The 17,566-nt window shown below is 35.6% G+C and overlaps 1 protein-coding gene across 2 annotated transcripts in view; it reads left to right on the forward strand.

The window, feature by feature from the left end:
- The window catches only part of FCHO2 (FCH domain only 2), an 86,295-nt gene that overhangs the window by 10,565 nt on the left and 58,164 nt on the right, over positions 1–17,566 (forward strand). For both annotated transcript variants that reach the window (XM_009327230.1, XM_009327231.1), the window contains exons 5-7: positions 1,871–1,975; positions 8,023–8,121; positions 9,227–9,323. In XM_009327230.1, coding sequence (XP_009325505.1) covers positions 1,871–1,975; positions 8,023–8,121; positions 9,227–9,323 — 301 coding nt within the window. The remainder of the gene's footprint in view (positions 1–1,870; positions 1,976–8,022; positions 8,122–9,226; positions 9,324–17,566) is intronic.

Here is a 17,566-nt window from a genome sequence, read left to right on the forward strand (position 1 = left end):
CAGGGACAGCCTGCTCCTGCGCCTTTAAGACTTCCTTCTTGAAGATCGTCCAGCCTTCCTGGACCCCTTTGCCCTTCAGGACTGTCTCCCAAGGGACTCTCTCAACCAGCGTCCTGAACAGGACAAAGTCTGCCCTCTGGAAGTCCATGGTTGCGGTTTTGCTGCCCCCCCTCCTTACTTCACCGAGAATTGAGAATTCTACCATTGAGAAATTGAGAATTCTAACCATTTTCAGTGGTTAAGTTTGGAATCATCTTATTGCAAAGCAGTCTTAAATATTTTTAAAACCAAGTGTTCACAGAGCACCTTTTACTTTCGGCATAGTAAATGGCATTTGGGAAACAAGATAGGACTGTTTTCTTCTTGGTAAGTCCCCTGTGTGAACGTGGAAGAATGAGAATCATGAAGTAAAATTCAGGACAAGTAAGTGATGGGTTTGATAAAACCTGTCATGCTGTCCTTTTAACGCCTGAAGGATCCATATTCTTCATACTGTGAAGTATTTTGTTATGCTGGGTTTAGAAGACTACATGACTAAGATCTGCTTAGGCTTTCTTTGTAACTGGAAAAATGGAACTGTAGCTTTGGTTCTTCTTCCTTTGAAGTCCTGATCGATGTTTCCCCAGGTGAATAAGTGCTAACACTATACTGTTACTCATGATTTTCAGTTATTTTTCGCTTGGAGACTGCAGAATATAACTCTCTCTTTCCAGAGGGCATCTTTGTATTAATTCATTTGAAAGTTATAGATAGTGGTCAGCTTTACAAGTCATTGCAAGTAAGAAATAGTTTCTGTTTTTACTGTGGGACAGATGAAACTAATTTGAAAGAGGGGAGGAGAGCTATTCATAACTGGAAAAAATAGTAAATACACAGCTGTCTTTACTGATGTCATTAACAATTCAGGAATATTTTTGAGTAACAACTGATGGGAAATTTCAATGAGAGAAAGTAGGCATGTTGAACAAAGAAGCTAGAAAAAAAGCTGGTGTTCAAGGCAATTTTTATTTTCATTGGCTTTTAACTTGGAAGTAGCAAGAATATCGAAGGTTTGAAAAATGGCATCTCATGTGTGTCATACTGTAAACTTTGAAAATAACTTTTTATCTACCACAAACAATCACTTCATTCAGTTTTGTTCTCCATGTAATATTGGGATTCTCCTGTATTTTGTTTTGTCTTTTTAAGAATATTAAGCTCCCAGAAAGATTATTTTGGTTTATTAGCAACAAATAGTGAAAAACAAAAATCAATGAATTATAAAGCCAAAAAGGACTATTATAAACAACACTGAGCTGCATAAATCTGGCCATCAGTATGTTCTGCATTAACTTCACTTTCAAATATCTCTTAATCTTAAAAATTTCCATTGGTGTAATGCCTGTACTTTTGAATTTCTTCTTTCATTTCTGACACAGAACTGCACCTTCTTGGGGTTTTTTACCATTCACTCTTTCAAAATTGCACAAATAACTGTTTGCTCTGTATTCCAACCCTGCTTTCTTCCTGTTTTTCTGTTGCAGATCTAAATATTTGACAAGAGCTAATTAGTTAACTTCAGCAATACAAATCTGATTTCAAAATAAGTATATTATAAATTAGTCATTGCTGATAAGGGGAAGGGATTTAAATGAGGTAATTGCTGTGTTACCTTTTTGTGTGGTTTATGTATAGCTTTAAATAGAAATCTCTAATGGCTTGAATCTGAGTTATTTGGTGGTGAAATTTTGTTATGACACTTCACTATTTTGATATGCCCCAAATATTTTTTTTTAATAGATCATCCTAGGCTTTCTTTTAATAGTGGCTTTAAAAACCTTGGATCAGGTTGTATGTTTGACATTTGACACCTTTTTGTACTGATCTACAGGCAGCAGTTAAATCAAAAAAAGCTACAGATACCTATAAACTATACGTGGAGAAATATGCTGCATTTAAAACTGATTTTGAACAGAAAATGACAGAAACTGCACAGGTAAGTGTTATATTAAAGGAGTTACCTTTAAAATAGATTAATATATGCTATTCCATCTCTGAAGACATCTGAAATCAAAACTTTTGAATAATTGGTTCAAGATAGAATGATCTCCTTTGGAAATTGATATGAACAATAATGTCAGAAGTAGTATGTGTGAAGGGCAAACACTGACCACATATGTTGTGATGGCACTGTCCTTGAATGACACAGCTGACATTTCTAGTACTCTAGAAAGACATTTCAAAGAAATTTTTAGGAATAAAACAAAATGAACTTCTGGAAGTATTGTAGATGCATTGTGATCATGTGGGAAATCCTGTGAATTGCTGAACACCCAGAACTCATTCACAGGAGTTTTAATACTGGGTTCTGTCATGGATTTTTCATTATCATTCTGGCAAAACACTTTAGTTACAGCTTGTTAAAGTGTCTTCCCAGGGTTTACCTGAGGTTGTGAAAAGCCCTTACATCTGTTTAAGTTTTGGGGTTTTTTTAAAAGACTTTTGATCTGTATTCCAGAGTATATCAAGTTCTCTGTATGATTGCATGTGCTGCTGCTTGTTACATTTTAAAGTTTCTTTTTCAAATCTGTTGACAGCAGACTTTTTTCCACTGCCCCAGATTTCAAAAAGCAAACTTCTTCATTTCTGCTTTTAGTAGTAATAGTTAGTTGAGGACTGGTTGGCATATTTATTTGTATATGTTTCGTGGTTTGGTAAAGCTTTTACAAGATAAGAATTTTCTTTTTGGTTGAAAACTCTTTGCTCTCTTCATTAGTTTCAAAGATTAATTTTTAGGCATAGATGGAATTATTAGGGAGATTCAGTCATACTTGTATTTTTAACGTGTAAGTGGGAAAGTGTTAGGGTTTCCCTTAATTCCTTGGAAATTAAGATTTCACAGCAAGGGGATTGTGTAGGCTGACATGTAAAAAGCTGCCCTGTCCTAAACTGTAAACTGCTTTCCTACTTTGAGAATTTCATTAGAATTTGATCTAGTTCGTCTCTGAATAGATACTCAACGCAGCTGTTAGAGAAAGGCTACCACATATATCACATACCAGAACGCTTCCCTCCCACCCCCCAGTTCACGCATTTGCAACAGTGCTCAGGCATGCTACTGCAAAATCCTGCTTTAACACAACTGTCACATTAGAAGTCTTGACAACCTTTCCTTGAAGAGTTTGCAGAAGGCATCTTTTTGTGCAGTATCCTGACTTGATTCTGGTTGAAGGAGCTGTACTCCTTATGCTTTTCTTTTCAGTTTGAGTGAAATTAGGGTACGTACATTATTTCTCTCTCCTTTTAAAAAAAATCCGTGACTTTTAAATGCTTTTTTTTTTATTGTGGCGTGTAAAACAGTGATGGTTGCAGTTACTCAGTGGTATAAAAAGGCTTTATTAAAAATAAAAGTTCAACAAGAAAATTCATGGGTACTGTGGTCTAGGCCATAAGGTCTGTTGTACTCGTGTCTTATCTCTGGTGTGTGACGCTGCATTTTCAATGTTTTAAGCTAGTATTGCTGTCAAAAGTAGCAGTTGTTCTATTTCCATGCTTCTTCCTTTGTCAAGTATTTATGCAAGGAACTACCTTGTAGAACTAATCCAGCTAAAACTAATGTATGAAGGAAGGTTGGCTTTAACCCAGAAGAGACCTGCAGTCTGCTTCATTAAGAGATCACACAAACATTTGTCCTGGCACAAAGGCAGAGGCAATGTGGTACCAAGGGTAGAGAATTGCATCTTTAAGCTGGTTTAATGTGTGACACCGGCCTGGACTCACTTGCATATGTGTCCACCTTACTTACACGTTTACATCTGTTGCCTTAGCATTATGTTTCTCTCACTGTAACTTAAAGTATTTGCGTATCAGTTATGCCTAGGCAATTTGACTGGGGTTAGGATTGGAATTGGCATGTGTGATTACAATCTCTTGAGAATTTTGGGACTAGGCAACTTTTAAATTTAACTAATACATATCTTAAAACAATTCTTGGAAACAAGTGTAATATAATAGCAACAAAAGAATCATTGAAGTGTATCATTCCTCCTGGAGAGTTTCCAGAAATAAGAGTAGGTGGAATCAAACTGACATGTGAACACATACTGCTGCTACCCAAAATGGTAACTTTTTTGTAGTGTTCCTGTTAATGTAACTATTGTATCTGCTCAGTAAGCATTCCAGTAACTCCATCATTGTGTGGTTTGTATAAAGTGTAGTGCGGCCTGACTTTTGCTGTAGACCCTGCCTTTTGCTACAAAGAAATCAAGTAATACCAGAAAAAATACTGCACTGTTCCATTTATTTGTCTCAAGTCATATACAAGTGTGGCTCTTCTGAATCAAGAAGTTCCTGCTCTGTTTGTTACTTACCTTGCTCTGGAAGTTACTGAACCCCCACTGAAATAGATCCTGTGAATGCTTCTGATCCGCTGCAGAGCGTGTTCAATCAGGTTGCTTTAAACCTTTATTTAATCTCATAAAAGCTGTCTGCTGTCTATTCCTTACCTTACAAAAAAGAGACTGTTTATAGCAGTTGACTTATTGCTCTCTGAAACAATAAGAAAAAAATTAATAAATATGACTTTAATAAGCTGGCCTTGCTAAATTGCGTTATAAACTTGTCTCCAGTGAGCAAGAAAGCTGTGAGTAATGAAAAGGAGTTCTTGTTTAGTACTGACAGAAGATAAACATGAAGAGTATTTGAAATGGATTTTATTGTCAGTGAATTAGTGAAGGAAAATGTAGGGACTTTCAGCAAGCAAACTAGCTGGGCTTTTCATTATGTACTAAAAAAAAAAATCCATTTGAACAATCCACTACAACAAAAGAATAAGAAAAGTAACAGCTTATTTTGTATCTAGAGACAGAATATGAAGGTGCTCTTTGTTCAGCTTTCTTATTTGTGTTATTAGGTAGGTATTACATATTTAAACCAGGCTGAGATGTAGAGAGAGAAAAAAAATCTTTTTATTATATCGCACATTATAGCTGGGAAAACCTGACCATGCTTTTGGGCTGCTTTGGTTTTGGTAGTTTGTTGGGTTGAGTTGGTTTTTTTTGGTGGGGAGGAGAGGGGCAGGGAAGAGACAGTTAGGATCTTTTTGGTTCAGGTTGGGTTTTTTTCCAATAGAAAAATGGTACCAAGTTACCTCTTACTACAAACCACACTCATCTAAATGTCCTTAGTTCCTTAACTGCAACAAACAACCCTTTCACTTAAAATTTAAATTTTCACTTAACATGATAATGGACACCTGGAAACTTTCCACACCTGTCCACATTGGAAATGAAAATTGCCATTCTGCCAGTGTAAGTCCTATTTGTGGAATTTGTTTTAAGTATAATGGTGTAGCTGCATCTACAGTTTGGTTGCAGGAGGGCTACTTTAAAGATGATGCGATAGGAAAAATAACAACACCCATGAATATGTGGAAGCCCACTTCTATATGAAACACGCCCTAGATTATCTTAATTTAGAGTACATTTCACTTGAAATATACTAGTTCTGAAAACAAAATCAATGAGGAGTGTGAGCATTCTCAGCTATTTTAGTGCAAAATCTGTTGGCTTAGCTTAAATCTGTCTTATACAGTTCACATACTATTTTTCTGAGGTCAAATGTCTTGAATTGCTGTGGTGTTATTCTAGGTAATCATGTAGTGATGTCCTCACTTAACTGTCCTCTTTTCTTAAGTTAAACTCCACTGATCTTGTTGCATAAATTTTACGTATTTTTCCTTTTTTGTTATTTACTATCTTACCTGCAGTTATCAAACTGAAGTGACTCATAATATGTGATTTTGAGAGGTTGAATTTTGAAACATATGATCTTCCTAATCTTGAATTGCAAGTTATGGTTTTTTTCTGTGATTAAACATGGAAGGGTTTATTGTGACTACAGAAGTAGGGAAATATAGTTCACTGTTTTTTTAGAAATTTGATTTGACAGAAACTCCTCATGTTGAAAGATTTTTCTGAGTAAAGCTATAGTTGTATTATGCAATTGCTATGCAGTTGCTAAGAAAACATGATGTCTTATTTGCCAGGTTTTCTACCTTGCTAGAAGCTTTTTTTAAAATCACATAGCACAGTCAATTATTGGAAAGGATCAAATAGCTGAAGGTACTAAATTATTCTTTAAAAGTCTTCTGTCTTATCTAGAACTGAGTAGAGTTGAGTTTGGATGATTTTGCTGTTGAGCAGTCTGCATATAAATAAAGTTCAAGAATGAGTAATAATTTATTTTTAAAAAACATTGTAAAACTTACAGGAAAACATACAGGTTTATAACAAGGAATAATGCTTACTTGAATTGTGTACACTGAGTTGGACAGCTAAAGATCCTGTTGATGATGATTTTTCATTTGTATTGTAGCTTAAAACACTGAGAAGTGGCTTGCATTTGTTGGATCATTAACATTACAGATTCCTTTCAGTACATCTTTTTAAAATGGACTGATCTTTCAAAAGTGAAAGTAAACAATTTGGTTAATGATTATATCTGTGATATGAATGATGTGGTTGTATTATGGTACCTAGCTTTATTCTTTGATCAGAACCTCTTTGTATTATGTACTGTACAGGGCCAAGATGGCTCTACTTCAAAGACTTTAAGCCTTAAGTATAAAACAATAAACAAGAAATAAGGAAACAGTTGGGGAAGGGGGATGCTTTCCACTGACATAAGAGACAAAAAAATTTCTGAATGGCCAACTGTTTTGATATGCATTATAGAGAAGAGTTTAAAGGAGACTGGTACCTCTGTTTTGCAGAGTCTTATGGGGAGCTCAAACCGAACATGCAGGAAGCATCATTGGCGTAATCTCAAAAGTTGACTTTGTGTTTAGGTTAAAATTAGGTAGTGGAAACAGGCACACATTGGAAGGACACATTGTGTACATGTGTTGACACCCTGATAGTAACTGAGAGCAGATATTATAGAGGTGGACCATAGATAGTTCTGAAAGCAAAATAATATAGTTTATGTAATAAGGCAATCAGTAAAAGAAGTAACACCATAGAGTAGGCTACACAGAATGACCATATCCTCTGTAATTAAGAGGAAGGCTGCTGGAGAAAAAAGAAAATTTTAATCTGCTTGATCGATAGCTAGAGAGATACGTAAGTATGGCAAAAAAAAGATTGAGAGTTCAGAAGTTACAGATATTTGACTTGTCTGTATGGAGTTGTGTTTGTGAATCAGAGTAGCAGGAGGTGTGACATGCAGAGAGGTGGTCTTCAGAGAACCCTGTACAAATTGGAGAGAGGATTAAGTGGTACTCCAAAGTTTGGACACGCTTGAAAGGGCAGTTACAGAAATAGGAAGAGAACTAGGACAGAGCAGGAGTAAACAAAGATTTCAAGACAATTATGGTTGACCGTTGGGGAGGATGAGGACATTTTTAGTTCTGATCATGGGCTAGGAAGGGGTCATTGAAAACATTGGAAGTGATTTTAAAATGGCTGTCAGCTGGAAGTCTGGGTAAAATGGAATTAACTGCAAAGATTATATACGGTGAGTTTAAAGATCAAACAAATGAATTGTATTTAAAGAGGCAAAGGATATAGATTTAACTAGAAAAAGAGAAAGCATGTGTATATTGTGAGCAGGAGGAGAGGGCGCTAAGAAGGAAGCGCAAAACAGATCCAGAAATAAGATTTCTGGGTTTAGAAGAAAACAGACTCTTCAGTAATGGAGAAAATAGATTTTTTTTTTTTTTAAACACTCTCTAACCCTAATTTCTTTTGGTAGAAATAGGTCAGATTTTTTGGAGGGGAAAAAAAAAAAGATAGATGGAGGTTTAAAGAGTAAGTAAAAAAAATTGGATAATGGTTCTAAAAGGATTATAATATATTTTAAACTACATTATTTCATAACTATGAATTCTGCACCTTCCTTTCTTAAACATTGTAATTACCATGATCAAGATCTTAAAAAAATTATTCATGTTTTTTTCCATTTACTGTATTTAATTATTAAAATGTAAGGCATAGTATTTCAAGAAATATTTCATTATGATTAATTGCTTGTATTGGTTTACAGAAATTTCAAGACATTGAAGAAACACACCTTCTTCGTATGAAAGAGATTATAGAATCATTGTCAAATACCATAAAAGAAATTCATTTACAAATAGGAGAGGTAATTTTTATATTATCATTTGTTTGTTTGGATTATGCTGCATATTTTTCTTAACTATTAGATGGAACTTTTCTTACCATGTTTGTGGTAATTACAAGTTCACATCTTTCAAATGATGGTAAATTCAACAAAAGCTCAAATTTTTGTGGCTTCCTGTTGCATTTGTAAGTTCAGTATCGCAGATTTTACAGAATAAGTGAATAGATTTTCTCTTAACAGAAAACATGTTTTCACAATTTGAAGAATTTTTAGTGTATTTCAAAGTTCTGTTCCCTAGATTTTAAATTTGCACTCATTTCACACATAATCAGGATACTTGTGCTTTTCTTTGACTAAAACTCTGAAAAGTTTCCAGATTTTTTTATACGCTTTGGGTTTTATGAGCAAATGATCTTCAGTAACAAAAGCTTTTATAGTATCTTTTCTTTAGATGTAAGTTGGTTTAATTAATAATCTTTATACATAGTCCTTGATTTTTAGATGTTTTGAAGTGTAGTTTTATTTGTATACATTTAATTTGAGTTGCTGTTTTCCTCAGTTTTGAGGTTTTCTGCTAATGAATGATGATCACAAAGGTCATGCTATTTATTTCTAAAGCATAGACATACTGCCTTGTTGGAAAAACTTACTAACAACATGTGGTTGTTCCTTTGTCAGACCAAAAACATTACAACAGTAATGCTTTTACTCAAGCAGGTGGGAGCTGTGATAATACAGTAGTAACAGTTCACACCCTTAACTGGTGCTGGCTTAAGAGACTGCTTGTCTTCCTGACATTGTAGTGGGACATGTTGCTGACAAATTCAGAAAATTATATATATACAAGTCGTTTAGATGGAAGAAATGGAAGTAAATCCCAGACCTGTCATCAAGCTGTATTCTTTCATTCCTAATTTGTATCTGTATTGTACACACACTTGCTACTACTAAAGCAAGGAAGGGATTTCCTTGATAAAATGCCTGTTGAATTCTGGAAGCCCTGTAATATATTTTCAAGGGAAGTATTTTGAACCTTAACTTTAGAGAAAAACACTTGAAAAAGTTAATTACATTCTTTGAATTACTGGTTTTTAAATTCCTTTTGTGTGGTGTGGTTTTTTTGAAGGTGCATGAAGAGTTTATTAATAACATGACAAATACTACAGTTGAGAGTTTAATACAGAAATTTGCTGAGTCAAAAGGAACTGGCAAGGAAAGACCTGGTAAGAGATTAAAAATAAGAGTAGGAAATGTTAACTTTAAAACTGTAGATTTCCACTCCTAATAAAAGGTCAAACCCCTGTTTGTTAATGTGTTATATTTTTAATGTACTTTCAATTTCAAATTCTCAGAATTCATTAGCTCTGATATTAAATTATTCATAGAAATTGATTAACACACAATTTATTATGTACGTGTGGTATTTGTGTTCATAAAGCATGGCAATTTATAGCTCTGAGTTCCTCTATGTAGACCTTCAAGGAAGCTTTTAAACTATACTGTTCCTTGGTACATTAGTGAAATTTGTCAAGAAACTGAAGTTCCTTGCACAAACTATGTGTTGTCTGCTATGTGTTTCTGCATGAATTATATTTAAAAACTTTATTTAATATAAATTTATTGATATATTCAGAACAGATGCTTATGGAACTGTTGGAACAGTTGCATCAGTTTATTTGGTTAGCTTACAGAATTATGCATTTTAATACGTTGTGTGTAAATTGTTCTTTACTAAGCAGCAAATTGAATAGTACTTTCTGAAAGTACTGCTTGTTGGGTGTGGTGTATAAGACTTTCCTGGGCTGGCATAAAAAGACAATCTCACAGTACTGTTTATCTAGCATTATAGGAAAAACAAAGAGTTCACTTTAATATTTGGGCATGAATACACAGTCACTAGGTGTGTGAATACAGGAATTCAGTAGTACTTTCTATTTTCTTCAGCACTGGGAGTCCTGACTAGCATCTCTGTCCTCTAGTGTAGAAGCACAAAGGTTTTTTTCAGAGCAAAGATACACGTAACAGAGTAGATCTTGAGAATTTATATTAAATTGTTAAATATGTTTACTAGGTATCTTACAATGCCTCTGAGAGGAAACAATGTTTAACATTGTTTCATATTCTTTCTGTGATCCTCTAATGCTGATATCCAAGTGGGCTGAGGTAAGATTGTATATGGTACAATTTTCAAATGTTTCCTGTGTATTTTGCAATTTTTCAGGAAAGATTAAGAAAAGAAGTAGTATGAACTCCAGGGGTTCAAGTTCAGTTGATCTGAAATCAGGACAGACACGTGAATATTCAGTGTGCAGACCTCTTTGACTAGCTATTGCCGAGATGTCATGGCTAGGGATCTCCATCTTGCGTTTAGGATTCTGACTCCCTGGGTTACAAAGACCCAAATGTATCCTAGAGCACTGTGCACTTCAAGTCATACATGTTATTAGCGTGGGTTTTTGCTAGACAAGATAGTAAGTGTAAAAAAGGTAACACTTCACTCTTTAATTTAGTGGGAGAAGTTATACACACTCTGTACTTATTTGCTGCTTTACAGAGTTCTTCAGATTACATTTGAATTTTCTGTGGCCAAATAAAAGCTTTTGCCATAGCAAATTTCATTTCTTCAACTCTTTTAATAGCAAAGTATTCTATGGAAAGATAATGCGTTTAGTGTGGAAACGTATGCACCTTGAATTTTCTTTTACAGTGTTAAGTTATTTTATTGATACTAACTAAAGCAGTCATGATGCAGAGGAAAAGAAAGCACAGGCAAATTCAGCAGTAAAAGAATACAAATTCACAAGAAGTTATGAAGTGTCAAAGATAGGAGACTAGAAACACAGACCACCAGTGATGTTGATTATGGTTACTGCTTCTATTATATTCATTTCATTAACTTAGAATCATATAGCTTTGACAATTACAAAGATTTGGAAAGCAAAGTGAGGTATCAGCCTTCTAGGAATGAAATGGAAACATCCAGTGTGGTAAGGACTGCTTTTTCTTCATTAAAAAAGTACTTCCCTGCATTTGAGAACTGTGCTTAATAGAAAGGTATTTTAACGCATGGAGCAAATGTTGGAAGTCTTTTTGTGTATGATGTATTTATTAATTAGGCTGGAGAAGAAGTTGTCTCCTCAGATAAATCTAAATATTCAACGTAAAAATGATACTGACTTGGCGTACAAAACAGATGTAGAGAAAATGTCTTACGGCTGTCACTGTTGCTTAAGATTCCAGTCCTAAATCTGTTTGAAGGAAATACTTTCAAATCCCCCAGGACTATGTAGGCCTTCTCCCTTCCATATTATTTGTGGGCTAGTATACTAAGTTAGATAGTGGGCCGCTTTCTGAAATACTGAATTTTGAAAACAAAATGAACTAAAAAGGTAATGCGTAACAAAGTATTTTAGTTTATTTCAATATATTCTAACTAAAGTTATAGTTCTTTATAGCAGAGTTCACTTGCTTTTATTATATCTGTAAAAATAAGAATCTGAAATTAAGTACTGAGGAGGACTGTTTTATTGCATGTTTTATAAACAGTTTACAGTGACGTTTTCTAGATATAGGCAATTATTTTCTTAAACTCTCATCTGCATATCTGAAATTTCTCTTTGTACAGTGATGTCCTTTGTACAAGATTATATAGGCTCCCCCTGGTGGCTAATTTCTGTCACCTGACGTCATAATATACAGGGGCTTCTAGAGTTTAACACTTTTTCTAGTACAAATAACATTTCTTTCAAGCAGTAGTGCTTTGTGAGTTTTCTTAATTTTATTTCTGGACTTCTTTACAATGGCTTTTTTTAACTGCTACCTAAATTACTTATCTAGTCAGCTTTATCACCTTCTTTTTACTGAATTTACTATAAATATTTTGTTTTATTTTAATTTAGTTTTTAGTTTACAATTTTTAGTAATATAGTATTTGAAGAAGTTGTATTCATTATTTGTTTTCTTACGTCCATTCAGTGTAAAAAAAAAAAAAAAATGTAGCCACATACATCCAGTTGCAAATCTTTTAATTTTAGCTGAAAAAAAAAATCACTTACATGTAAAACATTGACAAACAGAAAGAGAGCTGGCAGGGCCTGCAATAAGCAGTAAGACTTCAGGTCAGAACTTAAGGTCTTCTCGGAACCGTTTCTAACATCCAGAGGGACCTGGACAAGCTGGAGAAGTGGGCCCATGTGAACCTTATGAGGTTTAACAAGGCCAAGTGCAAGGTCCTGCACCTGGGTCGGGGCAACCCCTGGTATCAATACAGGCTGGGGGGTGAAGGGATTGAGAGCAGCCCTGCCGAGAAGGACTTGGGGGTACTGGTGGATGAAAAGCTGGGCATGAGCCAGCAATGTGCGCTCGCAGCCCAGAAGGCCAACCGTGTCCTGGGCTGCATCCAAAGAAGCGTGGCCAGCAGGTCGAGGGAGGGGATTCTACCCCTCTCCTCTGCTCTGGGGAGACCCCACCTGCAGTACTGTGTCCAGCTCTGGAGCCCTCAGCATAAGAAAGACTCGGACCTGTTGGAGCGGGTCCAAAGGAGGGTCACAAAAATTATCGGGGGATGGAACACCTCTCCTCTGAAGAAAGGCTGAGAGAGTTGGGGTTGTTCAGCCTAGAGAAGAGAAGGCTTCAGGGAGACCTTATTGCAGCCTGTCAGTACTTAAAGGGGGCTTATAAAAGCCCCTAAAGATGGTGGCAAACTTTTTAGCAGGGCCTGTTGCGACAGGACAAGGGGGAATGGCTTTAAACTAAAGGGGGGTAGATTCGGACTAGATAGAAGGAAGAAATTTTTTACGCTGAGGGTGGTGAAACACTGGCACAGGTTGCCCAGAGAGGTGGTGGATGCCCCATCCCTGGAAACATTCAAGGTCAGGTTGGACGGGGCTCTGAGAAACCTGATCTAGTTGAAGATGTCCCTGCCCATGGCAGGGGGCTTGGACTAGATGACCTTTAGAGGTCCCTTCCAACCCAAACTATTCTATGATTCTGTGATATGTTCCTGCTGTTAGGTCTAATAGCAGCTTTGATACCATTGGTTGGAAGATGCTTTTGTCGCTCACGTGGTCCTGCAGCGTTCATCAAAACTTGTTGGCCACTTCTTATGAATCAGTTTTCCGTTTGTAATAGGCTGTTGCTCCATGTTCCTCGGAAAATTCATTTATTGCCTGGCAGAAAACGTCTGCTTTTCTTCCACCCAAAGTATATGTGAAATCAGTAACAGAGATGATGTCTATTCCAGATTAATGACATATCAATGAGTTCTAGCTTTATTTACTTAATCTTCTAATAATCTATTAAAAAATTGGTTTGTTCCGGTATGAAAAGTTGATGCCGTGTGAAATAGAAATTGCTAGGAAGTACAAGCTCTTGTTCTTCCTAGATCTTATGTCTGAAATTTGCAGGATATGTGTTTGAAGAGATTAGTGAATGCCTATATAGCTGTAGTTAGTCATGAATGATTTTTAATTTTTAGCTACTGAATAACTGTGCCCTCTTCTCATATGTGGGGAACTAACTGTGTGTGTTTGTCCCTGTATTAGTTTTTGCCCACAACACAGTTTACCCAGCAGGTACCTTGAAGGCCAAATGAGAAGACTCAGCTGTGCTGCGTTGTCCAAAAAAAACAGGAACAAAAGCCAAATCTAGATGATTTGTTTTCATTAATTTGTTCTGGTGTTGTTGTTAGTGGCTGTTGGTGGTCTATGAAGTTGTTCCTCTTATTTTTGCATTTTTTTCTTAAAACTTTAAAAAAGAGGAAACCAAATTTTTTATTGTAATACAGACAAAAATGGAAAGCCAAAATCCTTTCTGGCTCCTTAGAGATTAAAGATGCATCTTTCACAATCTGAATAAGCCAGAACATGATTTGCAACTGCAACACACAAGTAGGCAGAGATCTGGCAAAGAGGAATAGTCACATGCAAGTGTACCAGTAAAAGCATCTAGAATTTGGGCTGTGGAAAACACAAGCCCATAAAAATACCTCTTGTCTCCTTTCATTATCCATCCAATAAATTTGAACTTTATGGAGGGGCTAGAAGTTTGCATTTTTTAAAACATTGTAAAATTAGTGCCTGCAATCCATCAGTACTTTGGATTAAATGGTAACAAAAGTACTTTACAATGTTTTTTTATCCATGATTGCTGTTGATCAGCCATCACTGGCTCTTGCACATATAGTAAAGCATTTGATTTTTGTCCCCCTTGTCCTTTTAGATATTAGGATTAATAGTGTAAGTCCTTTTAATCAAGTGGTGCTTCCACAGATAACAAGATTGAGAAGAGGACAGATGTAAAATTTCTACTCCATTTCCTCCCTCCACCAAATCTAGAAATTGGCAGTTTGGTCAGAAATTGTTCAGTAATGCTGGTTAAAAAAAATGTTTGGTCTGTTGCTTTTTGGAGCTGCTGAAATCTATTTTGCTTTATTTGCCCATGCAGAAAAAAATGTCTCATGGCTCCTGGTAATTCTATGGGAAAGTTTAAGATCGTGGTTGTCAAATGGAGACATTAATTCAGGATTCTTTTTTTTGTTATCATTTTGAAATTCTTTCTGGGAAGGCTATCAAGTAGTCTAGAGTTGAGAAATTTAGCCGTGACTTACGACAGCTATAATGTCAAAATCTCCACTGCCTCACAAGGTAGTGCATATCAGAAAAAATATCCTGGCATCCTTGTCAATGTGCTGGTGATCCTTGTCTGTTCTGAGGGAACACATGTGAGAGCTCTGTTTCTGGAGAGCTAACACATTTTGTATTTTGAAGTCTTAAAAAATAATGGTTTATTCAGGTTGGCATTCCACCTGAAAGCAATGTGGACTTTTCACAGGCTGCAAAACTGTTGATAAACCAAAATGTTTACTTGGATGGCAAGCAAAGCAGTTTAATCTGGATTCCTTAGAAGTTCATTAATGCTTCCAGCATTGCCTGTTACCAGAATCATAAAGCATTAAAGCTTCTATTTAGTAAACATTTAAAAACCAAATTTTAACTAGGCTTTAATTCAGCTGATTCTGATTCAGTGAATTCAACTGAATTATTGATCATTTGAATAGAATAATGTTTTATGTGGCTGTCTGTTGGCGGTGGTGGGGGGTTAGTGCAAAGTTTGGTATGAATTTATGATGTGCTATCAGGTCTCTTCTAATTGCTTATGTGGACAGTTTAGTCCTAAATGCCTATGGAGCATACTCCTTATGTGTTCTTTCCAAAGTGGATGCAAGAGCATTAAAGTGAGCTGCAGCACAAATGGGAAGCTAGTGCAAATACTGTAAATGCACAGTTGTGCTCACTCCATGTTAATATTCCTATTTAGTTAGTGTGTTGTGTTAAACAACATGTTTTCTATCTAATGAAGAAATGTACGAGATGAACAGGGTAAAGTAGAAAAAAAGGATTAAGAATAACTGTATTGCTCCTAAGAAATTTTACAACCAAGTTAGTCCTTTCCCAGAGATTGAGAGGCAAAACAAGGGCCGTGGAGTATTAAAGCTTGCTTTGATTAAAGCTACTAGCTTTTCATGTGCTTGAATAATGAACTTTGCTTTGAGAGAAGGACTTGAAACAGTGCTGGGTGTGGCATTTATTTTTTCCATGGGTTTGTCTGATAACATAATAGTTTATAGTATTTATAAAAATGCTTTTCTAGGATACCAAACAGCAACAAAGTAGATAGAAATAAACACTGAAAATGGTTAATACTAATTTTTGAACGGCTCTGCATGACATCTTTGAGCTTCTTTTCCACAAGGAAGTGTAACAAAGCAAGTATTTATTTTATGTTCTTATAAATGATTTTCTTTATATTTTCTGCAAATACTGTGAATATTTGAATGCTGCCAACACTTGTGTTTAGGTGCATAAATAGCCTGAAGTGTCACAGTTTCTCAAAGCCTGTGCCCACACATAATTCTACACAGAAGACTGACTGAGGAATGAGTTTAGTTTATCAACACTGACAGTATCCAAGGGTTTCAGAAAAGTATTCTTTGTGAAGGAAGGCAGGCCACTGCTATATTTCAGAAGTTAATGGAAGAAATTAAGTGTGGATATCTTTGAGGATTTTTATGAAAGGATGAGCTTGAGGCAGATAAAGAAGTATTTAAGGGTCCTGTGCTGTAGAGCTCTGTTTTTGATGAGGAGCTGCAAGCTCAAGAGCTGTACCAACAAATGTGTCTTAATTCTTGTCCTAGATGTCTATTTTATTTTGCCTGCAAAAATTGGGTCCCTTCATAAACAACAAACCTGCAAAAGCTGATGTGGACTTTAGGAAGTCTCATCTGCCAGCATAGATTTTTAATAATTACATATATCCAAGTTGCAAACTTGTTTTAGATTGTGATGTATTTATTTTTAATGGTCTAGAGAGTTTTGCTCAAAAAGTCTCTTAATGCAAGTGGAAGACTAGTAGCATTGGTGGAAATACCTTCGACAATATCTGTAGATACAGCAGGGCAAAAGCTGGGTTTTGAATCATCTTGGGACACTCGGTAAGACGAAGCGCTATTGGGTCCTCTTCAATTTTCTTGCTACAAACAAAAACAGTTGCAGCCTGAGGCAAATAATTTTTCAGGGCTGTGGGAGCAAAGCAATGTCCATTTCAGTAACTTGAGTAGGAAAAAGATAATAATTAGGTGATAGTCATCAGAAAACGCAGTAGCATGCAGGATAGGTTCTACTATGATAATAAAAAAAAAAAATATTGAGCTTTTAAAGACCTGAGAATAGAAATAACATACTGGGATGTGTTTTATGCTAATAAAGTAAATAAGGCCTGTACTTTAATTACGTAACGTAGCATAACCTTATATGGAATGAACATTGAGGGAAAAGTTTGGGGGTTTTAATTTATTTATTGGAGGCATATTTTTCTTTTAAGATAGGAAATGTTCTTTGGACAGAATTAACTAGGCCATTAACTAAATGGCCTTTTCAAACATGAAGTTTTCACAGGAAACATGCTTAACAAAATTAGAAGGAAGAAGTGTATTCTTTTCTGTTTTTTTTTCCTATCAGAAGATAAAGCTTACAAGAAATGAAACTTTCTGAAATCTGTAAAGATTTGGAAACCTATTTATAAACATCTGTACATAGTTCATTCTTAGTAGACTGCAGTGTTCGAGAAGAGCAATGGCTTGAGTCTTGTAACAAGCTTTTTGAGGAAAAATGTCTTTTTTAAACTAGGGAAGCAAACACAGGAAGCTAAGGTTGGACTTAAAAACAAACTCAAAACCACCTAACTTGTCAAATAGTCTACTTTTCTAATAAAATTGAAATAAATCCTAAACTCTGCATATAATAGTCTATTTACTATTAGTGGTCACTAAGTTGTGTTGTGCAGGGTCCCACTTCTAATTAACTCATAATTTCATTGACAGTAATACCGCAATGCGGTAGTAAGTTATACCAGGACAAACTACCACCGGACAACTTCTGCATGGAATTGACTGTCTAGTCAACTAGCT

The sequence above is a fragment of the Pygoscelis adeliae genome, unplaced genomic scaffold (assembly GCF_000699105.1).
Source record: "Pygoscelis adeliae isolate BGI_AS28 unplaced genomic scaffold, ASM69910v1 Scaffold26, whole genome shotgun sequence".
Taxonomy (NCBI): Eukaryota; Metazoa; Chordata; class Aves; order Sphenisciformes; family Spheniscidae; genus Pygoscelis; species Pygoscelis adeliae.